This window comes from Sus scrofa, chromosome 1, assembly GCF_054392235.1.
Source record: "Sus scrofa isolate SSC_HxYL_T2T_F1_AM1 chromosome 1, Sscrofa_HxYL_maternal_Yorkshire_Landrace_v2.0, whole genome shotgun sequence".
Taxonomy (NCBI): Eukaryota; Metazoa; Chordata; class Mammalia; order Artiodactyla; family Suidae; genus Sus; species Sus scrofa.
Window position 1 is genome coordinate 191,378,833 of NC_139383.1, and position 25,364 is coordinate 191,404,196.

The 25,364-nt window shown below is 40.9% G+C and overlaps 1 protein-coding gene and 2 long non-coding RNA genes across 49 annotated transcripts in view; 1 reads left to right on the plus strand and 2 right to left on the minus strand.

Annotated features, from left to right (window-relative positions):
* Positions 1 to 25,364, minus strand: part of NIN (ninein) — a 144,728-nt gene that overhangs the window by 87,968 nt on the left and 31,396 nt on the right. For 36 of the 47 annotated variants that reach the window (XR_014818319.1, XR_014818284.1, XR_014818280.1 and 33 more), the window contains one exon: positions 17,893 to 18,096. Coding sequence is in view for 31 of the 47 variants with exons in the window: in XM_084980695.1 (XP_084836821.1) it covers positions 17,893 to 18,075 (183 nt within the window). In the remaining 16 variants the exon portion in view is untranslated. Of the gene's footprint in view, positions 1 to 17,892; positions 18,097 to 18,213; positions 18,310 to 25,364 lie in introns of all 47 variants that reach the window. The other 11 variants (XR_014818281.1, XM_084980703.1, XM_021101592.2 and 8 more) reach the window with 1 other exon arrangement.
* On the minus strand, positions 1,583 to 6,242 carry LOC146406927 (uncharacterized). The gene is made up of 2 exons (XR_014818706.1): positions 5,058 to 6,242; positions 1,583 to 4,747 (listed from the first exon to the last, which is right to left on the minus strand). It is a non-coding gene; the product is annotated as an uncharacterized LOC146406927 (long non-coding RNA).
* LOC146406928 (uncharacterized) lies at positions 4,510 to 9,310 on the plus strand. Its single transcript, XR_014818717.1, has 2 exons — positions 4,510 to 4,573; positions 6,359 to 9,310. It is a non-coding gene; the product is annotated as an uncharacterized LOC146406928 (long non-coding RNA).

The following is a 25,364-nucleotide window of genomic DNA, read 5'->3' on the forward strand; positions in this document are numbered from 1 at the left end:
CAGTGGGTTAACATTCCGGCGTTGCTGTGAGCTGTGGTGTAGGTTGCAGACGCGGCTTGGATCCCTTGTTGCTGTGGCTCTGGTGTAGGCCGGTGGCTGCAGCTGCGATTTGACCCCTAGCCTGGGAATCTCCATATGCCGTGGGAGCGGCCCAAGAAATAGCAAAAAGACAACCCCCCCGCCAAAAAAAAAAAGAATAACAAAAATAATACACCCTCTGAAAATAAGTAAAATATAAAATGCATAAATTGGTTAAAAAATAGTGTAACTATATAAATATGTCCTAACAATTTGTTACATCTTATTGATTCTTCAATATAGGCTTTACACCATTCTAAGTGATTTGATAAGACATTACAGACCTTACATTGTACCATGGAGAGAAATGGTTATTAATAATACAATTGTAGAACTGTATTACTTAATTGTACAGTTGCATTATTTAATTATAATTATCATAAATTCTTTGATGGAGAAGAAATCAGAATCAGATCTAAGAAGACTTCAGCATTCCAAGAATGATGTCAAATGACCCCCTTCATGGTGGATTATGCACTTATTTACTATGAGATATATTTCTCCTCCAGAAATTCCTTGTTTGTGTGTCAATTGTAGATTTTTGGTTTGCAGTTATTCTGAAGTTTTGATATAAGAGTCTATATGTATATGAGATTGTTTTAAGTTGTTGGTCTCTTAACTGCAAGTTCATTTCCAGTGTCCTGCATTTGTACCCACCTCTTCTCATGATTTCTGATTTTGGTGGTATAATTGTGCATGGATGATTTCATATCTTTACTGTATACGAGCCTTTCCTGGTGAGCCTTGTCATTTGTGGCATTTTTGTTTCCTGTTGCTGTCTTTTCTGCCTAGAGAAGTTCCTTTAGTATTTGTTGTAAGGCTGGTTTAGTGTTGCTGAATTCTCTCAACTTTTGCTTATCTGTGAAGGTTTTGATTTCTCCTTCAAATCTGAACAAGAGCCTTGCTGGGTAAAATAATCTTGGTTGGAGGTGTTTCCCTTTCATCACCTTAAGTATACCATGCCACTCCCTTCTGGCCTGCAGAGTTTCTGCTGAAAAATCTGCCGATAACCTTATTGGGGTTCCCTTGTATGTTACTTGTTTCTTTTCCCTAGCTGCTTTCAAGATTTTCTCTTTGTCTTTAATTTTGGTCAGTTTGATTAATATGTATCTCGGTATATTCCTCCTTGGGTTTATTTTATATGGTACTTGTTGTGCTTCCTGGATTTGAGTGAGTGGTTCCTTTCCCATGTGAAGGAAGTTTTCGGCTATTATCTCTTGGAATATTTTTTCTGTCCCTTTCTGCCTCTCCTCCTTCTGGCACCCCTATAATATGGATGTTGATGCATTTAACATCATCCCAGAGTTCTCTGAGACTCTCTTCATTTGTTTTCAATCTTTTTTCTCTCTTCTGTTCCACGTTCATAATTTTTTCTAACATGTCCTCCACCTCGCTTATTCATTCTTCTGCCTCCTGTACTCTGCTGTTAGCTGCTTCTAGTGAGTTTTTTATTTCAGTTACTGTATTTTGCATCTCTTCTTGTTGAAGTTTTATATCTTGTATCTTTTTGGTCAGTGTTTCCTGTAAGTTATCTATCTTTGCCTCCAGTTTATTTCCAATGTCTTGCACCATCTTCAGCATCAACAATTTAAAGTCTTTTTCCTGGAGGCTGAGAATCTCCTCATCACTTAGCTGATTTTCTGGGGTTTTTTTCTTTCTCCATCATCTGAGTTATAGTTCTCTGTCTTTTCACTTTTATACGTTTTTGGTGTGGTGACCTTTTTACAGATAATAGAGTTGTAGCCTCTCTTACTTGTGGTGTCTGCCTCCCTTGTGGCTGAAGGCGATATGGGGGTTTGCTGTAGGCTTCCTGATGGGGGGGTGTGATGCCTGCCCACTGGTAGGTGGAGCTGATTCTAATCCTTCTGGTGGGTGGGGCTAAGTCTCTGGATGGGATTAGAGGTGGCTGTGTGCCTGAGGGGGTCTTTAGGTAGCATGTTTACACAGGGGTGGGGCTATGATCCCACCTGGATTGTTGTTTGCCCTGGTGCTGCTCAGCACTGACTGATGGGTGGGGCCAGATTTTCCCAAAATGGCCACCTCCAAAGAAAGGCAGCTGTTGAATATTCCTAAGAGCTTTGCTTTCAATGTCCGTCCCTCACAACAAGCCACATTCACCCCTGTTTTCCCAGGAGGTCCTCCAAGAACTGCAGTCAGGTTTGACCCAGATTCCTATGGGGACCTCACCCTGCCCAGGGACCCAGTGCACGTGAAAGTCCGTGTGTGCCTTTTAAGAATGGGGTCTCTGTTTCCCCCAGTCTTGTGGAGCTCCTGCGCACAAGCCCCACTGGCCTTCAATGCCAGATGCTCCAGGGGCTCTTTCTCCCAGTACCAGGTCCCTGCACGTGAGGGTTTGATGTGGGGCTCAGAACTCTCACTCCTATAGGTGAGTCTCTGTGAACCAGTTAGTTTTCAGTCTGTGGAGCTTCCCACCCCAGAAGTGTGGGGTTGTTTATATCGCAAAATCACCCCTCCTACCTCTTGATGTGGCCTTCTCTTTTTCTTCTGGAGTAGGGTATTTTTTTAAGGTTTCTGGTCCATTTGGGTGGAGACTGCTCAGCCTTTAGTTGTGAATTTTGTTATTTTTTAGGAGAGAAGTTGAGCTCCAGTCCTTCTATTACACCATCTTAACCCTCTCTCCCCAAGTAATCGATCTGTAACAAATGCTCCAAAGACTTGCATCTCTTAAGATATTCTAGAAGAGAGCACACTACCTTTGGAGGATGACTTGAATATAGTCTTGAGGAGGTATATGATAGTTATCTCCCAAGGCCCTTATAGTTTTATAAACAAGCAGAAATCAAGAGCAAACACAAAGGATAAAAGAACCTTGGGAAGTATTCTCCTGAATTCTTAAAAATACAATTACCTCAACTGAAGTAGAAAAGAATCTGAGTTTTATTCAAGTAACTACTCAGAATTGGGGTATTACTTTGGTTAAAGGGGTAAAATGGTTGTCTTTATGGCCAAGTATACTCTTCTATAACTTAAATTTATGTGATCTCACCATGGAGGAGAAAGAAGAGATGGTATTTCTTCTCAAAATAATACTAGTTTGATAATGTGGTGCCTATTTATACAGAAGCCCATATGTAAATATGAAGTTGGTAAATTTATAATGTGTGCTGCTATAGGTCTCTTTGGACATCATTACAAAACATTGCCTAAGAGTTTAAATATAGGTGACAGAAAAAAAAATTCTGAATTGAATTTGGAGAAGCAGCAAATCTCAATAGTTATCTAAACAATAAAGGAAAGAAATCATATGTCTTATTCATGCAAATCGATGCAAAGGAGAAGAATTTATTGAGATTCATATGTCATAAAATTGTATATGCTTGCAATTTACCACCCTCTCCCAAAATATATGTGATTCCTCTACCACATTCATTTTGATTACTTGAAATTGCTTTCCAAAATCATATTCCTTTAGATCACACAGACTAAAAAATCAGCATATTTATGGAGCCAAAGCAGAAGTCTGTTAAGGGATGGAGGGCATCTGCTAAAGAGCCAGGGTGGTATAATAAATGAAGGATTAAAAGATCATAGAATTTTAAGATTTCATAGCTGACAAATCACAGAAAATCCTGGGGAAGAACCAGGTCCTGCCAGAATCAGAGATGGGCTTCAGGCACTGTGGCATCCAGCTTTGGTCACCAGGGGCAAGGCCATCTTCCCAACCAGCCAACCCACAAACATCACATACCCAAGCCTCTCTCTCTCAGGGGCATCTCACACCCCAGCATCTATTACTTCCTACCAGAATCATGGCTTCCTCTCAGGGTGGGTAGCTAAGAGGAGAGTGAGCAGCAAAGGCTCTACTCTGGAATCTGCTAGATCTAGGTTCTGACTCTGGCTCAGCTACTCACTTGCTCCTGTGAAGTGGTTCAATTACTAAACCCCTTCAAGCATTAGTTTGCTCATCTCTAAAAATGGGAATATCTAACAACTAATCTTTATGATTAATTCAACAGATATTTATTGGACATCTGCTATGTGCCAGGCCCTATGCTGGGCCCTGGTGATTAAGAGCCACCATGGAGCTCCTGTTCCCAGGGACCATCACAGGGGGTCAGGCAGGTACTGTGCTAAGGGCATCCCACGTATCTTATGTTCCTTATACTACCACCTCGCCCACACCACCTTTAGGGAGATGAGAGTTGTATAATGAGACTTGTTAGGTATTCAACAAGTGGTAGTTAACACCACTAACAGGAACAGTAATGGGGTGACTGTTCTCACCACTTTCGCAAAGAAATAGAGCCGTATTTTCAAGCAAAGCAACTGGCTGTGAGAGTGATGGAGCCAGCCAAGTGGGTAGTGCTGCTGCAGTGACGGTAGGAGGCCCAGGAGCCTATCTCCCCCGGGGATCTGTGCAGCAGCTCAGTGGCAGAGAAATGGATTGAGTCTGCTGCATTTAGAGACTCAACTCTTTTTTTTTTTTTTTTTTTTTTTTTTTTGTCTTTTTAGGTCCATGCTCGTGCATATGGAAGTTCCCTAGCTAGAGGTCGAACCAGAGCTGCAGGTTCTGGCCTACACCACAGCAACTTGGGATCCCAGACACATCTGCGACCTACCCCATAGCTCACGGCAACGCCGGATCCTTAAGCCACTGAACGAGGCTAGGGATTGAACACAAATCCTGGTGAATACTAGTCAGGGAGTTCTGTCATGGCTCAGTGGTTAACGAACCCGGCTAGTATCCATGAGAATGTGGGTTTGATCCTTGGCCTCACTCAGTGGGTTAAGGATCTGACATTGCTGTGAGCCATGGTATAGGTCACAGACGAGGCGAGGATCTGGCGTTGCTGTGGCTGTGGCATAGGCCGGTGGCTATAGCTCCGATTGGACTCCTAGCCTGGGAACCTCCACATGCCATGGATGCAGCCCTAAGATGACAAAAAAAGAAAAAAAAAAAAAATACTAGTCAGGTTCTTAACTCCCTGAGCCACAACGGGAACTTCTAGGGATCCAACTGCCATTTTTCTCTCTCTTAGGGAATCAGTGGATGACCTGAATGAAATGGGAGTCCCTCGCTGCCACAGCTAATGAGTTGAACAGAAGGAAGCGCCTATTTCAAAAGGGAGGTGCTTGTCTTGAGACTTTCACATCCTTTATACTTGACGCTGCCATCTCTGCTGGGTCTTCTTGAGGTATCAGTTTTGATACAGGTCACTGGAAAGAGCCCTTCGGAATTTACTTCTAACAGAGGTCAACTCGGTGAGGATTACCCACACAGGTCACTCAGGGTTGGGGGGGGGGGGTCCTCTGCATCTCAATTTTACTCTCCCCTGAACAGTGACAAAGATATCTATGGTCTGGAATTTAACCAACTTCTAAGACTTTACTGCACCAGATTCAAGGGACACTGAGACCTCATACAAACACACCCACTTCAGAGATAGCACGAGCCTCACTGACAAGGAGGTTCCTTCTCTCTTGGCCTCAGTGATCTACAGCCCAGAAGACAATCAGGCTACAGGCAAGTGCCCAAAGCTGAGGAAAGCATCCTAAAGCTCATGAACTCCTCTTATAGAAATGCTACCAACCCAATTCAGGAGTTATTCTCAAAGGCCTGATTTATTATAAGCTGCATTTTCCTGCTTCCCAACCCACTACAGATTAGAGGCAGCAACTAAACAACAGGGGCACTTCAAGCTAAGTCCAAAAAGGATTGAGAAAAGACATTAATTATCTTCCCTGAAACAAAGAACAGTGTAACTTTTTGCACTTAAAAAAACTTTTTTAAAAACTACATAATTTTTTTGGAGTTCCCATCGTGGCACAGTGGAAACAAATCCGACTAGGAACCATGAGGTTGTGGGTTCAATCCCTGGCCTTGCTCAATGGGTTAAGGATCTGGCATTGCCATGAACTGTGGTGTAGGTCACAGACGTGGCTTGGATCCTGCTTTGCTGTGGCTGTGGTGTAAGCTGGCAGATGTAGCTCCGATGTGACCCTTAGCCTGGTAACCTCCATATGCCATGGGTGCAGCCCTGTAAAGCAAAATAAATAAATAAATAAAATAAAATAAATTTTTTAAATTTTAAATAAGGAGTTCCCGTCGTGGCGCAGTGGTTAACGAATCAGACTAGGAACCATGAGGTTGCGGGTTCGGTCCCTGCCCTTGCTCAGTGGGTTAATGATCCGGCGTTGCCATGAGCTGGTGTAGACTGCAGACATGGCTCGGATCCCGCGTTGCTGTGGCTCTGGCGTAGGCCTGTGCCTACAGCTCTGATTCGACCCCCAGCCTGGGAACCTCCATATGCCTCGGGAGTGGCCCAAGAAATAGCAAAAAAAAAAAAGACAAAAAATAAATAAATAAATGAAAAATAAAATAAATAAAAATAAAAAAATAAAAATTTGAAATGAAAACCGTATAATTTTTAAAAAAGACCTATGTACTCCAAATCTAACAGACCGGGGTTATTTAGTGTTAAGGCATTGGGTAAAGCACATTGATCTATGTGTTGCTAAATAAATCCTGAGGGCACGGCTCTTATGACACAGAATAGCTGACAGACCAAGAAGATTTTAAATGATCAAGAACAACTATAGGACTTCCTGTTGTGCCTCGGAGGTAAGGAACCCGACTAGTATCCATGAGGACTCGGGTTTGATCCCTGGCCTTGCTCAGTGGATTAAGGATCTGTGTTGCATAAGCTGCAGTGTAGGTCGAAGATGTGACTTGGATCTGGAGTTGCTGTGGCGTAGGCCGGCAGCCATAGTTTCGATCTAACCCCTAGCTGGGAACTTCCATATGCTGTGGGTGAAGCTCAAAAAAAAAAAAAAGAAAGAACGGCCTTATAATGTTTACTATACTCTTTGATAGGGTAAAACTTTAATAAAATTTTTTCAATCCCCAATGATTAAACTCTTCTTTTTCTTTTAAGTTTGCCACTAAGTGGGGTATGAGACTCAGGTATTAGGAAATATACTAATGCAGGTTCTGGGTAATACTGGATAAATGGGGTATCATTGTAGTTTGTTCTTTCCTGGACAAGTGGCCATTTGAATCACACAACATCATGAGAAATGGTCAAGGCAGGCATCCCTCCTTAGAACTGAGGGAAGAAGGCTCAGAGAAGGCATGTGCCTTGCCCCAGGCTACCCGTCTTGAAGTGACATACTGACTTGGAGAATTCAGGCCTACTGATTGGACACATCAAAGTCCAGTCACCCTGATGGACTCATCAGACAGCCCGCTTCACTCCTGGTCTGACCTCCCAGGGAAATCCCCCTGCTGCTCCAGGTCAAATCCTCAACTTTACACAATACCACCAGGTGTAAAGCAGGGCCCTGGGATGGCCAGGGACACAGCTAGAACATATATACCCTCTGCCCTCAAGTGGTTCATCAGCTACACACATGGGAGAGTTGGATGGGAACAGAGAGGGGAAACTTGACTAGTAATTACAAAGCAGAATCTGGCAAATGCTTTTGAGAGGGACAAAAAGAAGCTGGAAAGGGCTTCTGCTAAGTGAGCATGTTCTACAGGTCAGCAGAGAGGAAGAGAGGGATAGTTTTGTGACATTTGACCTCTTCAAGATAGTGACAGGCAGAACTTTAAGCTTTCTAAAATAGACTCAGCATGTATTAAATCAGCCACATTTTAGAAGGAAAAAAACTGTAAAAGACTAGACGTGATTATTGTCTCAGAGGTCCTTCATAATCCAGCAATGTCTATCTGAGTGACCCCTTCTCCCCTCAAAAAGGAATCTAAAAATCCAAAACAAAAACCTGGCAAGTTGATCATCAAAATGAATCTCCAAAAAGCAGCTTTAAGGCTTTTTTTTTTTTTTTTAACTTTACTGAAATATAGCCGATTTACAATGTTGTGTTAAATTCTGCTGTAAAGTAATTCACTTACACATGTCTATTCTTTTTCATATTCTTTTCCATTATGTTTTATTACAGGATAGTGAATATAGTTCTTTGTTCTATACAGTAGGACCTTGTTGTTTATTCATTTTCCATACACTAGTCTGGCCCTGCTAATCCCAAACCCAATCCTTCCTCCCCCTGCACAACTCAAGTCTTAAATTGATCTTTATTTTCCTTCTTGTGAGGGCGCAGACACTAGACCCTTAGCTTTAAATAGCGGTAAATTCCTTGTCTTTCAAGAGAGTGCACTAAAGAAGTAGGTGATTGCTATTTTCCATCAATGCTCATGAATACTGATGTGGCGGAAAAGCCCCTCAGGGCACAACTCAGAACCAAATGTGAATAAAACGCCCTCTATTGTGAAGAAACGGGCATCAGTGGGCTCGCTTGGTTCAGTCCCTGTCATTTTAAGTACAATTTTTCACCTCCGAGGGAGCTTTCTATTGTATTCAGTTAAAATTTAGAAATCTTTACAAATATACAATGCAATTAAATCTCACAACGTAACCAGATTTTTAGAGCCCTGCATACCTTGGTTGGTACCCTCTCATTTAAATAATAATTGCTGCCATTCATTTTACAAGCCTTCCTATGTCCTGTATGCCTTGAAGGGCAGTCTGCAGCAATGGGAAAATTACATGACTGACATAAAACACACATGACATTTAAACTAAATTAATAGGAAGGCTAGTCAAGTCTGATATTTTCTGTCATGTGTCACCACTGCTTAATAGAAATCGACCTCATCACGTTCCCTCTCCAAATTTCATATGAATCCTTTTTGAGAAACACAGTTTGCCTTTCTGAAAAAAGAATTTAAGCACGGCCTAAGAAACAAATGCTATTTCAAACCACAAAATACACGCAAGCACAAAACAACACACACCAAAAAACCCAACCCTGCAACCGGAAATAGAAAAAGGAACTTAACATTGCATAAAGTCATGTCCTGTCATCACAGAGATCAGATGCATACTGTTTCCCCATGTGTGCAGGCCACACTTCAAACAGAGCTGAGATGAGAGGGCTCAAACAAAGTGAGCTCATTAGACCAGACAAAGACCTGCCTAGCTATCATCAACACATCAGAGGAGGGTTATATCTATTAATACAAAGGGAAATCAAAGAATGGACATGCAGGAGTTCCCGTCAAGGCTCAGCGGAAACAAATCTGACTAGTATCTGAGGACGCAGGTTCGATCCTAGCCTCACTCGGGGGTTAAGGATCCAGCATTGCCATAAGCTGTGGTGCAGGTCACAGATGTGGCTTGGATCCCGAGTTGCTATGACTGTGGCGTAGGCCGGTGGCTACAGCCAGGATTCAACCTCTGCCCTGGGAAACTCCATATGCTGTGGGTTTGGCTCTGAAAAGCCAAAAAGAAAAAAAAAAAAAAAAAAGAAAAAGAAAGACATTCAAAACATGAAGTGTTAGCTCAAATGGCTACAGAAATATGGACTCACCAGACGGTTGATGAAGAGGAAAATAGGGTTGACAGCATTATGCAAAGAGACGTGGTTTTAGAATGAAAGACGCTGTTACAAAATGTTTTCTTCTAAATACAGCATTTGGGTAACTGTAGCTTAGCAGTCATGTACTGCAGACAATGTGGAGAGAGGCCAAGGCCATTTTAAAAGGTGGGTCTATAAAACCTGAAGAAACTGTATGAAGCTGGCTCCAAGATGGATCCAAGGAACCCTGCCTACAGATGGAAATAGGTGCAAACCACAGCCACACAAGAGAGTTTCTAGCAAATCCATTCTCCACTCTAAGGAGCTTTTTCAGAAAATCATCCCTGGGGAGTTCCCACTTATCAAAAGCCTAACCTTTTGGTGCATAAGGGATGGAGGAGGGGAGGGTATAGGGAGACAAAGAGCATGGTAATTAACCGAACACCTGGCTCTGTGATAAGCCCTTGATAAGGCTTATACACAATCTAAGTCACCCTCCTCACAATCTTACAAAAAGGGTATTATTTTTCCCATTATACAGATGAAGAAACTGAGGCTCAGGGTATTTAAGACAATAGGCACACTCGGTTAAAAAGTACCTGAATCCAGGTCTGACTTCAAAGACTGCTCCAAGAGCATAAAATCCCAAGGTGGTGGAGGAAGGGGGTGGGTTGCAGTGGATGGAGAAAGATCCACTTTTGCATATGTGGAGTCTGAGGAGGCTGCGGAGAGATACAAACTCAGGGACTGGAACATGTGGGCTCCCATCCTGGTGCTGTTTCAAATGAGTTGCCTGACTTCAGACAAGTCACCATACTTTTCCAAGATCTGGGTTCTAAGTTTCTCTGACATACAGATGAACAGTAAGGTCTAAAAACTACGCTAAACCCTGAAGAACTTTAAGTCCCCACCATCAAAACAAGAAGCTCCTCAGAGTTCCCGTTGTGGTGCAGCGGAAACGAATTTAACCAGTATCCATGAGGTTTCAGATTTGATCCCTGGCCTCACTCAGTGGGTTGGGGATCTGGCATTGCCGTGAGCTGTAGTGTAGATCACAGACGTGGCTCAGATCTGGCATTGCTGTGGCTGTGGTGTAGGCTGACAGCTGTGGCTCTGATTCAACACCTAGCCTGGGAACCTCCATATGCCCCAGATGTGGCCCTAAAAAAAAATAATAAATTTTTTAAAAAGGGAAAACAAGAAGCTACTCATAAAAGTATAAAAGAATACTGCAGAAATCTAAAGAGTGTTCCTGATCATTGTTTCTCTGGTGAGAGAGACGGTCACTTCTGAAATAAAGTAGGTAGAAGAGAACAGCCATCTAGCATTGTTCCTACCTCTTGTTGAGAGTACAAGGCCTTCTCAACAGCCTTCTGCCAGACTAAATCCTCTGAGGGACTCAAGGTTCACAGGTCGCAACACTCAAGTCAAGTTTGCAATGAGTTTGACAAGAGACAAATAAAGAAAAGAAGCGAGTCTTACAGCTTCTTAATCAGAAGGTCTTCTTGTCTGTAAATGTGAACTACAGACCCTTAGGAGTTCTAACAGACCCCAGATGACACTGTTGTAAAGGCACTGAGTGATGGTTTACAGAGTCAAGAGACCCATACAGAATTAGAAAATACCCCTTACCGTTTAGGTTCAATCCCTTTACAGCAAAAGTTTAGACATATAAGATATGCAATGAGAAATGTTCCCACCTTCCCTTTCAACACATTCAAAAAGCCCTGATGAATGATATGAGACAGGAGCATGAACACGGGGTAGTTACAAACAGGCGGTTTGATGATTAAGGCTAATTTTGCTTGTAGACAGAGAACAAGTCCAAATAGTCACCGCCAGAAAGTACTTGTGTATTTCTGAGTCACTTTTCACTTGGTCCAAACATGTATAAGAGAAAGAAAACTTAAGAAGCTTAATGAAGTGGAAACAAATCAGCAAATCACCATATAAAATTAATCATGATGTTTATAAAAGAACTCCAAGCATTTGAAAACGAAAGTGGGAAAGCTGAGTTGAATTATATATTTGTGCAGTTATCAAATTTTAACACAAAAAATTCCAAAGTTCCTTTGATGTCCAAAGTCCCCATATCCAGGGAACTCACTGGAAGCCAATGGGAAGTTCCGCTACCATGTGGCTTGTTCTGACTCTGAAGAGAGCCAAGAACATAAGGTACTTCAGCACCCAGATTCATATTGAAGATTACCGCAAGGAAATTCAGAGGGCAGCCTTATCTCAAAGTTAGTATACCCCATTAGGAAAGGAAAATGTATTTTTAAAACTGGATCTAACTAAAGGCTTCAACAAAATCAAAGTAAATTATTATCTTTATGTTCTGATTTCTAATAAAAGAGATAGAGAGGCATGTGGAAACACTTCATTTAAAAGACACAATAAACAAGAAGCACCTATGATTGGTATCAATTACTTGGATGATTCATTAAGGGAGCTAACACGGTTCCCTTTCTTAAATTTTTGTAGTATTTACTCCCTGTACTTTTCTTTTTTTTTTTTTTTTGTCTTTTTGCTATCTCTTTGGGCCGCTCCCGCAGCATATGGAGGTTCCCAGGCTAGGGGTCGAATCAGAGCTGTAGCCACCAGCCTACGCCAGAGCCACGGCAACGGTGGATCCGAGCCGCGTCTGCAACCTACACCACAGCTCACGGCAACGCAGGATTGTTAACCCACTGAGCAAGGGCAGGGACCGAACCTGCAACCTCATGGTTCCTAGTCGGATTCATTAACCACTGCGCCACGACGGGAACTCCTACTCCCTGTACTTTTCATCTGTCAGGAATGTTACCTTACTAGACCACAAGTTCCTCAGTGTCAGTCCTGAGGAATTCCTTGTCTTGAGGTCTGACCCACCTGACAGGGGCTTAACTGATAACAAAGATATGAAAGGAGCTCTTTTGAAAATCTAATAGGAAACACCTATCAGCAATGTCCTCTTTCCTTCAAATCAGTGATCCCCAAGCTTCAGGCACTTCAAACATTTATAAAGTAACCACCATGCCCAGAGGAACATGGCTTCAAGTTATAAAGCATGAGCGGACAGATTAATTGAAACATAATTTGACAGTAAACGACCTATTAGGAACATGCATAAAAAGAGAAAGTTGATTTACTTTCCTTAACAACTATCAAAAGAAACATTAGGGTTAAAAAAAAAACAGGAAGTTATGAATGATGGATTTTAAAATAGAAAATAGATAATATTAATATTCTTAGTTGGAGGGACAATGCCTTTTCTCTTATTTTTCTATTGAGGTAGAGTTAATTCACAATGTTGTATTAGTTTCAGGTATACAGCAAAGTGATTCAGTTATATATATATATATATATATATACACACACACACACACACACATGGTTTCAGATTCTTTTCCGTTATGTGTTATTATATGATATTGAGCATAGTTCTCTGTGCTAAACAGTACATTTTTGTCATTTATCTGTTTTATATATAGGAGTGTGTATCTGTTAATTCCAAACTCTTAAATTATCTTTTCCCTGCCCCCCATCCCCTTTGGTAACCATATTTTTTTTTCTATGCCTGTGAGTCTATGTCTATTTTGTAAATAAGTTCATTTGTATCATTTTTTTTTGCATTCCACTAAGTGATATCATATGATATTTATCTTTCTGTGTCTCACTTAGTTCACTTAGTAGGATAACCTCTAGGTCTATCTCTCTTGCTACAAATGGCATTACTGTTTCATATTGGAGTATAGTTGATTTACAATGTTAGTTTCAGATGTACAACAAAATGATTCAGTTATACATACACATATATCCATTATTTTTCCAATTCTTTTCCCATACAGGTTATTACAGAATACTGAGTAGAGTTCTTTGTGCTGTACAGTAGGTCCTTGTGGATTATCTACTTTACATATAGTAGTGTGTATACATTAATCTGAAAACTCCTAATTTATCCCCCTCCCAATCTCCCCTTTGGTAACCCTAAGTTTGTTTTCAAAGTCTGTGAGTCTTTCTATTTTGGAAATAAGTTCATCTGTATCATTTTTAAGTTTCCACATATAAGTGATATCATATATTTGTAGTTCATTCTTATATCTGAGTAACATTCCATTGTGTAAGTATATATACATATTCGCTTCCATGTCGTGGCTATTGTAAATAGTGATGCTATGAACATTTGAGTGCATGTATTTTTTTAAATTAGAGTTTCCCCTGGATATATGCCCAGGAGTAAGATTGCTGGATCATATGGTAACTCTATTTTTAGTTTTTTAAGGAACCTCCATACTGTTCTCCATAGTGGCTGCACTGATGTACATACCCACCAACAGGGTAAGTGGGTTCCCTTGTCTCTATACCCTCTCCAGTATTTATTATTTCTAGACTTTTTAATGATGGTTTACTGTAGTTTTGATTTGCATTTCTCTGATAATTAGTGATATTGAGCATATTTTCATGTGTCTATTGGCCATCTGTATGTATTCTTTGGAGAAATGTCTATTAAGTCTTCTGCTCATTTTTTTGATTGGGTCATTATTTTGATATTAAGCTCTGTGAGCTATTTGAAAAATTTTGGAAATTAATCCCTTGTCGGTCACATCATTTGCACATATTTTATCCCAGTCTGTAGGCTTCCTCTGCTATGCAAAAGCTTTTAAGTTTAATTTGGTCCCATTTGTTTATTTTTGTTTTTATTTTCATTACTCTGGGAAACAGATCCAAAAAAATATTGCTGTGATTTATGTCAGAGAGTTCTGCCTCTGTTTTCCTTGGGAGTTTTATAGTATCCAGTCTTACATTTAGGTTTTTAATCCACCTTGAGTTTATTTTTATACATGGTATTAAAGAATGTTCTAATTTCATTCTTTTACATGTAGCTGTCTAGTTTTCCCAGCATCACCTATTGAAGAGACTGTTTTTTCTCCATTGTATATTATTACCTCCTTTGTTATAGGTTATTCGCCATAACTTGTGGGTTTATTTCTAGGCTTTCTATCCTGTTCCATTGATTATACTTCTGTTTTTGTGCCAGTATCATCTTTTTTTTTTGGCCACACCCACAGCACATGGAAGTTTCTGGCTGGGCCAGGAATTGAATCCGAGCCACAGCTGCAAACTAACTACACCACAGCTGTAGCAACACCAGACCCTTAACACACTGTGCCACAGTGAGAACTCTAGTATCATCTTATTTTGATGACTGTAGCTTTGTAGTATAGTCTGAAGTTAGGAAGCCTGATTGCTCTTGCTTCATTCTTTCTCAATATTGTTTTGGCTATCTGGGGTGTTTCGTCTTTCTATACAACTTTTACAATTTGAGGATGGAAGGATTTTTCAATATCTGCAAATCAATCACCATGATACAGCACATTAACAAACTGAATAAAAAAAACCATATGATCATCTCAACAGATGCAGAAAAAACTTAATAAAATTCAACATCCGTTTATAATACAAACACTTCAGAAAGTGGGCAAAGAGGGGGCACATCTTCCCATAATAATGCCCATATATGATAAACCCACAGCTAACAGCATACTCAATGGTGAAAAGCTGAAAGCATTTTCTCTAAGATCAGGAATAAGATAAGAATGCCCACTCTCACCACTTTTATTCAATATAGTTTTGGAAGTCCTAGCCACAGCAATCAGAGAAGAAAAAGAAATAAAAAGAATATAAATTGGAAAAGAAGTAAAACTATCACTCTTTGCAGATGACATGATGCTATACTAAAGATGTTACCAGAAAACTACCAGAGCTCAGCAGTGATTTCAGTAAACTTGTGATATACAAGATTAATATACAGAAATCTGTTGCATTTCTTTACACTGACAACAAAATATCCAAAAGAGAAATAAAGGAAACAATCTCTACCATTTCACCAAAAAGAATAAAATACCCAGGAATAAACCTACCTGAGGAAGGGAAAAACCTGTACTCCAATTGAAAACATTTTCATAAAAATCAGTGTTTCATAAAAATCAGTGTACAGTGTTTTCAACATTGTTGAAAAGAACTGAAGACAACACGAACAGATGGAAAGGTTTACCAGGTTCTTGGGCTGGAAGAATCAATACCATACTACCCAAGGCAATCTACAGATTCAATGCAATCCCTATCGAATTACCAATGACATTTTTCACAGAAAAAAAATAATTAATTCAGCTAATTCTAATGGAGGTAAGACTTAGAGGTTTTACTGTATTTAAAAATTATACATGTTAAGATAAAAAAGACAAAATTAAAACCCCAAACATCTAGGAAGCTGATGGGTACTAATGTATCCAAAAGCCAATTTAATAGAAAACTTTAGTTTACAATAAACGTAAGTTACACCCATACCACAAGACCAGGAGAATGTCTGATGCCGGACACACACAATACGTATTTGCTCAATTAATAAATAAATGGATATGTTTAGATTGTCACGCTGTTATTTCTTTTTCCTTTTTTATTAAACTAAACTGCTACCCTTTAAACATTTTTCTGTAAATACCATCTAAAGAAAAGAAAGGTGGCTGGTAGCAGAAATAACTTATAATTTTAAAACTTTGGATCCCTATTCACGAGGTGATAGAAACTAGAAATCTCCAGTGAAGTCTAAGGAATTTTTTTCATTTAAAAGTGTAGACCATTTAGAGTATCTTAACAGCATCTGGCTAAGTTTACATGATCATCTGAGGAGAATAATTCAGTTTCATTAAAAATGCAAATCTAACAGTAGTGCATTAATTCATGCCAACCCCACTCTCAAGACAACCACCAGGGACCTTCCCCATGAAATCAATATGCATACCTCATTTAACTTTTATCACTGGCTCAAAAAGTAAATATCACACTACAGACCACTTAGGCATTCATTATTCACAGGCAAAGAGCAAATGTAGAAGTGGGCTGGTAGTGTCAAGTCGTCAACGAATCAATCGATAACTGTTAACCTGTTTCAGTTTGCCTAATGAGGGCAAAGATATGCAACATCTGGAGAGCAAACTGCCCATCTACTGCCAACAAGCAATCTCTTTACAGCAGAGGGTTCCACATTTCCTAATAACCCCTTACAGCAGAGGGTTCCTTGGGTTGCCTTTCAAGGAAGTTGTATTATGTCTTCTCAGGCTTTAATAGGCATGAAAATATGCCCCCTTTGGTACTGTTCCTCAGATACCAAAAGGCCAGAGATACCCCTGGGACCACAGTGGGCAATCCTAGTCTGCAGCTCCCTGAAGTATCTGAGATTGAGGCAGAACTCAGAAACATTTGAGTGGTTATGTGTTTTGAAGCACAACTTTAAGTATTTTTTAGGGCTCATATGAATTCACGAGCAGCTAATCCCCCAAAGTATCCAAAAATGGTTCTATTTTTGCAAAAAAACCCTCACACTTTCTTTAAACACAAGCCCTGTTAAACACCAGCTTCATGGTGCCAAGCCCCTGAAAATATCATTTCCTGTATTTTAACTTCAGAATGATCACCAATCTGTCCATCTCATAAACAGCCAATACTATACCTGAGGTCACTTGCCTAATGTTCCAGAGAAGAGACCGAAAATGAAGTGAAGGAAAGGAAGTCTGGTCGTTGGAATAAAGTTGAGCTTCACAGCTGCTTCCTCAATTTAACACCACATAATCAAAACCAGTGTATACAGGGAGTCAGCAATGGCAGCAGAAGAGCTCAAAAAGTACTGCCCATTTTTCCTCCTCATCCATTCAAAAACGACAGCAGCAAGATTCAACCCAAAGTCATACAAACGATGCTCTTAATTTTAATGATGAGAACTGAAGACTCTATGAGGTTGTGACAGCCTTCCCACTAACAGCAAGAAGAAAAAAAGGACCCCTTCTCACCTTACTCATCTCTCTGACTAGATCTACCGGGAGAGCATGACTATTTGTTTTCTTATGTAAAACTTAACATCAGTACACACGCACATCACTGCTGGAAGCAAGCCGTGCTGGGGTTTAAATAAACCTGCACAGTATTTACTTACCCTCCTGTCTTATTTCCTGGGTGAAAGATTTAATTAATACTTTACTCTAGAAACAACCCACCTAAGAAAGCGTTATGGGGAGTAAAAGTCCTAACAGCAAGCTGCTCTGCCTGGGAATGGCTGTTTTCTTACTGTACTTGACTTTCCTTCCCTGGAGATCTCCATCTCCTTCCTTCATGAAAGTGAGTCCATAAAATGATTCACGAAGGAAAAGGAAAGAGTTGGAAAACACCCTCTTGTTACCTTTTTCTCTTTTCATCTAAGGCACCCAGTGTACACCTTCATGCCAGAGCACAGATTAAAGCAGGCCCTCATCACTGGAGCATGGTACTGCTATGGCATGCCCCTTACTTTTATTTATTTATTTTTTTCTTCTGTTCATCAGGTTAACAGCTAAGAGCACACACCACCAGGATATTACAAACCAATTGCAACACATTCAGTTCCCCTGCCCCAACCCAGAAACCGCACCCACTTCCCACCCCCCACCCCTTCCTAGGCCTTACCCTGCCCAAGAGGTTGTCCTGAAGCAGCGTCTCTTGCAGCACCGGGGCCACCTCCTCCAAGCTCAACATGTGGCAAAGGTCAGTGAGTTCCTCCTGTCCCAGGGATCCAGTGCCCGTTGTGTCAAAACTGTCAAACAGCTCCTTGAGTCGGGCCTCATGCTGGTCCTGCTCTGCCTCATCCATCCCATAGCCCACAGCACTCACCTGTACAGACAGAGACAAGCATGGGTCTTGGGAGTGCTCTGTGCCTGTCCTGGCCCCCTCCTGCAGATCCACTGGGACTGTGTGAGGATCAGCAGAGAAGGTAATACCACACCACACCTCCTGGCAGGATCACGGGTCCCTCCAGGATCTGGCCGGCGAAGGGAGCTCCCGTGCACATACACTCACACCAGGCGCTCATCCACAAGATTCGACCTGGTAGGGGCAAGGCAACGTTACCAGAATGAGGGCTTCAGGTAAGCAGAAAGGTGTCCTCCTCTCCTCCCTGGCCCTCAGGCAGGCAGCCAACGTGTCAAACTCAAGACTGAAAATGGTTCTCTATCAGTCCATTGGTCCAGGACTCTCAGAAGGTGAAAAACCACTTCTGACATCCAGTCCTTCCAAAGGAACTGACTATTAGCACAACGGAGCCTATTCAGTGCTAGTCAGAGCTCCGGAAGACCTGCCAGACCTTGAAGTCTGCCATGTTGCTCTCTCGGTTCAGCCCAGACGCCCCTCTTTGCAGTCAGAACACAAGGTTGCAGCAAAGACCTGGTGAACACATCTGATACAAAACCGCCTGTTTACAGGAAACCAAATGCCTCTTCCATGAGTTCCTTAAAAAGCAACTCAATTAACTTCACTGGTGCAACTACATGAGGTACAACAGGAAGAGTATTCCCTGAAGCTTGCTTAAGCCCAAGGGAGTTTTAGGTAATGCTTAGTTGCCTAGAGACAGGGGTAAACACTACTCCAGCCTTTCAGACAGTGAAGTTCCCAGGAGCCACAGACCACATGTGAAACACAGAATCTCAGGACCCTCCACTATCTAGACCTACTTGCTTTTGTACTCCTGGTTAAGGGGTCTTCCGTCTCTCTGACCCACCCTAATGCTAGGCTTTTTCTCTCTTTGATGGAACATGTGAAAACACGGATTTATCAATAACTCTCATAATCATTTTTGCTAAGATTATCATAAAATTCTAGCTCCCTCATATTTGAAGAATGATTTTTTGCTTGCACAATATTCACTTTTTTTTTTTTTTCTTTTTAGAGCCACACCCATGGCATATGGAAGTTCCCAGGCTAGGGGTCCAATTGGAGCTGTAGCTGCCAGCCTACACCACAGCCACAGCAACTCAGGATCCAAGCCGTGTCTGCGACCTACACCATAGCTCATGGCAACGCCAGATCCTTAACTCACTGAGCGAGGCCAGGGATCGAACCTGCGTTCTCATGGACACTAGTCAGATTCATTTCCGCTGAGCCACAACAGGAATTCCCCCAATAATTCACTTTTAATGTGTTGGGTTTTCCAACTAAAGCCTGAAACCTTCACATTTGAATGTACCTCCACCATGATGCAATGGAAGCCAGACGAGACATATACCCTTGAGAGGGTGACCTCAGCCTTCTCAAACAAGGCTCACAGAACCACCCCCCTGACTATAAAAAGCAGCACCTTAAAAAAGTATTGATCTTGCCAACAATTTTTGATTGTGGTAAAAAAAAACGCATAACATGGAGTCCACCCTCTTAACAACATTTTAAGTGTGCAATTCTGTACTATTCACTCTATGCACACTGCTGTACAGGTCTCTAGAACTTCTCCATCTTGCCTGACTGCAACTCTGTACCCACTGCTCAGCAACTCCCCATTCCCACTCCCTCAGTCCCTAGCAACCAACATCCTACATTTACAAGCACACCTTTAACTAAACCAAGTCCTGGGTCAGAAAACTCTAACTTAGAGGTGATGTCACAAGGCAAGTCATTACAACATGGGAAACACGTATGTTAGGATGATGAACATGGCCAGACCTGAAAATAAATGAGCCTTCCATAACACAGCAGGGCTGCTCTAGGCTGCTTTGCTTTCTTTCCACAGACAACTGTTCAAAACAAGACAAGTTGAAACAGAGCCAACAACCATCCCAAGGGTTTCAGCAGAACTAGACAGGCTCAGAAGATGGATCCAAACAGCTGGGCCACAGACCTCGATTTTTACTGGGGCCACTCACTACAGGGAAATGGAAACGTTCTGGTCCAGGTTCCCAGTCTCCAGGGTCTTTTCTCCTAATTATCAGTTTTTCTATTAAGGTGCTGCTGGCTCTGGCTGCCTTCCCAGGGTTGGTCTGTTGGGTTAACTAATCACCATGTAAATGTTTACAAAATAACTTGAGAGTGCTAGAATAAACATCAAAGCATCAGAAAAGAAAAACCAAGGTGGTAAGCAAAGCCACAAGAGAAATTTAGACAAGGCCAAGGCTTAGCTAATGAGATTCACTTAGAGTCCACCCAGTCATCGTCAGCTCAGATCTGCTGAGAATTGACAGGATGATCTGGGATTTTCAGGGTTGCCACAGCTCTCAGACTCACTCTCGGAGTTCTCTAGTCCCCTGGACTGGAATCTAACTTCATAAAACCTAGACTATTCTGATTCTGCCTGATTTTGCATAAAAAAAAAAAAACCCTCAAAAGTGAAAGAACTCTAACACTTCCCCTTTTAAAAATTATTATTATTTTATTTTATTTTATTTTTTGGTCTTTTTGCCATTTCTTGGGCCGCTCCCACGGCATATGGAAATTCCCAGGCTAGGGGTCGAATCAGAGCTGTAGCCACCAGCCTATGCCAAAGCCACAGCAACACGGGATCCAAGCCGCAACTGCAACCTACCCCACAGCTCACGGCAACGCCAGATCGTTAACCCACTGAGCAAGGGCAGGGACCAAACCCACAACCTCATGGTTCCTAGTCGGATTCGTTAACCACTGCGCCACGACGGGAACTCCCTTAAAAATTATTTTTAAGGGCTGGGGATTTGTCCATCTAAACCAACAAAAGAGGACCATAAAACTCACAATGGTAATGTGTATCTGTTAATCCCAACCTCTCAATTTATCTCTCCTCCTCCCCTTTGGTAACCCTAAATTTGTTTTCTATGTCTGTATGTTTCTGTTCTGTAAATAAATTTGAAATAAACTATAAGAGAAAACAAAAAGCTCTCAATGCACTGAGAAGTCCTGATCTTTTTTTGAGGCTTTGAATCTGATAAGCTATCATACCCTGCTCTTTGGGAGGTCACTGATTTTTTTCACTAAACCAAACCTCATTTATTTTACAGTAACTTTCATTTTTTCTCTCTTTATTACATCTCTCTCCTTCCCAAGAACTGCACTTAGGAGATTATTCTTTTGACTGAAGGGGGAAAATTGCTCCACCCCTGTAGAAACAAATGATCATATGGAAACATCCAAAAGATGTTTCATATGGTGACAAGTTGTCAGTACTCTTCTGGCACAGAAGGCATTTTTACTGGTTGATATTACTCCCCAAATGTTCATCAGTAATTTCATGTGCAGGAATTATTTTTCTCCCCACTTGGCAGAAATCTCTTTAAAGGAAAGGTCCACAATTTCTATTTCTTTTATAGCTTCCCCCAAATGTTTAGTACAGTCTGTTCTTCACACCAGGAACTCAGGAAACATCATGGTCTTATTTAGTATATGGAGACTCCTTTCGAGGAAACGTACCCAGAATGAAAGCTATAGAAATGAGCAGAGGAAGACTCTGAAATGCCTATTTCTTCCATAAGTATACTTCTACTCCTCCCCCTCAATGACTTTTCAAAAGCATTTCCAGTCTTAGACACAACCGAGCCTAAGTAGAGAGCCAGTACCCACTGCCAAACTGTATGTATCATGTAGTGCCGTCTGAGGTTTGATTCTACGCGTTAGTAATTAAATCAACAGATTTACAAACTTCAGCTGCATTTTTGTTGTGCTGTTTCTATAGGGGAGAATCTACACTAAAATACTTTCCCAAGTCCCCTTGTTTATAGAAGAGAACAGCAATATCCATCTGGAAAGTTGTTCTGATGGTTAAATACAGTAAGCAAAGCAGCTAATCCCAGAGAAAGTGGATACAAAAGGGAAATTGAAATAGCAACCAAGCAAATACCTGCAATTTACAAAGAAGGGGGTAAACTGAAGAGGGGTAACTTACACAAGTCAACTGGCCATAGATCTGCCTTCAAAGAACCAAAACAGTAGCTGTGGAATGCCTTATCCCAGAAAGCAAGAATGGGTGGGGGGTTGTATGATGCATATAAGCAATATCATAGCACTAAATGGTAACAGCAGCAGGTCATATTCAGTGCTTCCTTGATCTTAAAAAGCAGATTATTGATCACTTTAATATCAAAAAAAAAAAAAAAGCAGAAAGGCTGACATACAGTTGAGAGTTCAGAAGAAACTTTTTTTTTTTTAACTTTGAGCATTCACTCTAAGTCTGGCCTGTGCTGAGTACTCTACATAAATTACCTCATTTAATCCCCCTAATTTTTTGAAGTAGGTATCATATTCCCATTTAAGATGTAGAATTGGGGCTTGGCAGAGTTAAGCAACTTGTCCAGTGACACAACACTAATAATGGTCATGGACCTGGGATCTGAACTCTGGTTTGATTCTAAATTATACTGTCTCTCAATCCTACACATACATGCACACAGAACCCATGAATGGGACCACTGAAATGGTAGCAATGACAAAGCACTTCTCTCCACTTTCATGTGTTAACCAACTGAACAGCACCGTGTACTAAAAACCACCATGAACACCTGGTGGCCACAAACTCCTGCAAAGTGAAGTGAGAAGGACTGAGGTTCCTTCCTCCCTACCTTCCTTGATTCCTTTGTTGAATAATCATAACCCATGAGGCACTAGGGATACACAGAATAAGCCTTCTCTTTTTCCTAAAGTAGCTTTGGGATTTAGGGCAAAGAAAATATACATATTCATACAAAAATGACCTTGCAGAATTCCATGTCTTCAGTAACAGACACAGTCAAGAACCTGGTAATTGTTCAAATACTTCCCCCTAAATACTTAAGTGTGTCGAATCTGTGCAGTTTCAATGCTTTCTAGTCAGAGCCTAGTGGACACTCACCAGGGCCAGGAATCTTTCTTGGAGATGAAGGAAGCTGGGTTTGGAGTGACAAATCGTTCTTCAAATTGTCAAGGACAATTCCAGTTCTATAAACCCTGCCACAAACCTGGGCCTCACATCACTATCTACCTTCCCAATCCAACTGTGTGAAACCTTTAGGAGTCCTTTGCAATGAAAGGGCCAATGTGGGCAATATTTTGGAGTTCTAACAAGGGATGGTTAAATAAGAGGCAGATGCACAGAGCCATTAATCAAAACATTTACCACCCAACAACCACCCAAGATGAGGACTATTCAGAGCATTTTTCTTCCAAATAACTCAAAACAAAGCTGCCAGAATGTGTAGACCCTGACACGGACGTCCATTAGAGACCCATGTCACTGTGCTCCCCTTGGCAACCCTGGCTGATGAAATCACAGTGCCAGTCAGGGTTGGAGAAGACTGAGGTGGAAGTGTGGCTGGAATAATGAAGTCCCCAACATAAGGCCAGCATGAAGTAGATCTGTGAACTTGTGAACTCTCCAGGGTCCAAGGTATAGAAAGGAGCTTGTAAGAATGGCAAAGGGGACGTCTGCTCTGGGACAGAGGGAATGAAAAGGGGACAAAGTCTGGCAAGGGAAAAAACAAGTAATAAATGAGCACAATGCCAGATCCCCTAGCCCAGGCCTTTTATTTCCCCTCCAGATGGTCCAGCAGCTGAACAGCTACAAGGAATGTCTGGATGCCCCTCTTGGCTCAGCCACTTTTCCTGGCTGTCATAATAGATGCTTTTGGATCTGTGTTCAGACAGAGCTGGTGGGGGTCCACAGTCCAGGCAGTGACCACCAAGTGACTAATTCAGTTACTTTATAACTAAAGAGATGGACATGGACAAACTATTTTGGCAAAGCTTTTCATTCATGCCTTTATCCTTCACTATTTGGCAAGTCAGAGCCAATGGTCAAAATAAAATATTTCTTTTTCTTCTCTCTTTTCTGCAAACACTTTAATTTGCTGCAAAGATTTCCAGGTTTACCATCTTGGATTAATTTCAGCATAAAATGAAATAATGACAGAAATAAATTCAAGTTTACCAAAAGCTTAACAGAAAAAGCAACTGTCTCCATTCACCTGTTGCTATAGAATATTTCTCCCCCAAATGGCTATGCATCAAATTGATTATTGTCAGATACTCCTCTCTGCTAAAATAGCACCTCACTTCCAGCTGGATACTAAAAGCACAGTTATCAGCAAGAATAAAATCTGAGTGTAAAAATGTAACACAAAAGCTTAAGCACTGCCTCACAGAGGGAAAAAAAAAATCACATTACATTTGAAAGAAAATAACAACCACTGCTAACTACAAAAAAAAAATTTTAATTTAACTAAGCATATCCTACTAGCATTTATCCTAAAACATAACTAAGCTTCAGCATTTTACTATCCTGAATGATGTAGCAAACGCAAGCTTTTGTTAAATCTGTTAGGTGGATTACCCAATCAAGTTGTTAACTCAGGATAGCTGGAGCAATAAAATCATTAGCCTTGCACATGGTAGATTCAATCACTGTAATCACTACTAAGTAAAATTACTGAAGCCAAAACAGGGCTGCATGTTTGTTACTTTCTTAAAAGAGACAGCTTTTTCACAACTTTCACTTCTTGAGCCATATTTATTCAAATTAATTTAGAATACCTGCAGTGCTGAATACACAGTTCCCTGGGGTATAAAAGCAAAAAGCTTCTCTTCTCACATCTATGAAAAATATTTTCCCAACTTTGTTTTTTAAGAGTATTAGATCGTAATTTTTCCATTCAAAAGCTTGAATAAATGGTTAATTACTGATATAAATCACAATAAAATGTCCTGATTTTCAAATAAAGTTGCTCACTTGCATATTCCCATAATCTTTTAAAAACTCCATTTGTCAATAGGATAAAAATATCTTTCTGTAAGCTTCGGTAAATCTCACAAGCCCCTGCCCAGCAGATGTAAATTCAATAGCTAGAATTCAAACCACATCATTTATTGGCTTACAAATGAATTGGCATCTATAAAAATAAAGTTCCTGAAAAGACTTTAGGCTGCTTTGAATCCCTCTAAAATGGTGTGGCTAATCTTGCCATCCCTTTATCAATGTTAGACTGATAAAATGTATTTTCATTATAGACATAAAATGGAAGCATCAAGACTGGTAAAATGTTACTTTAGAAAGTCATTTGCAGTGACATTTAAAACAACTGATTTGAACAACATTTGACTTATTGATAAGAACATTGCTTATTAAATTAAGATTGGCTGTTCAGAATTCACTGGAGCTCTATTCTCCCCCTCTGTGACAG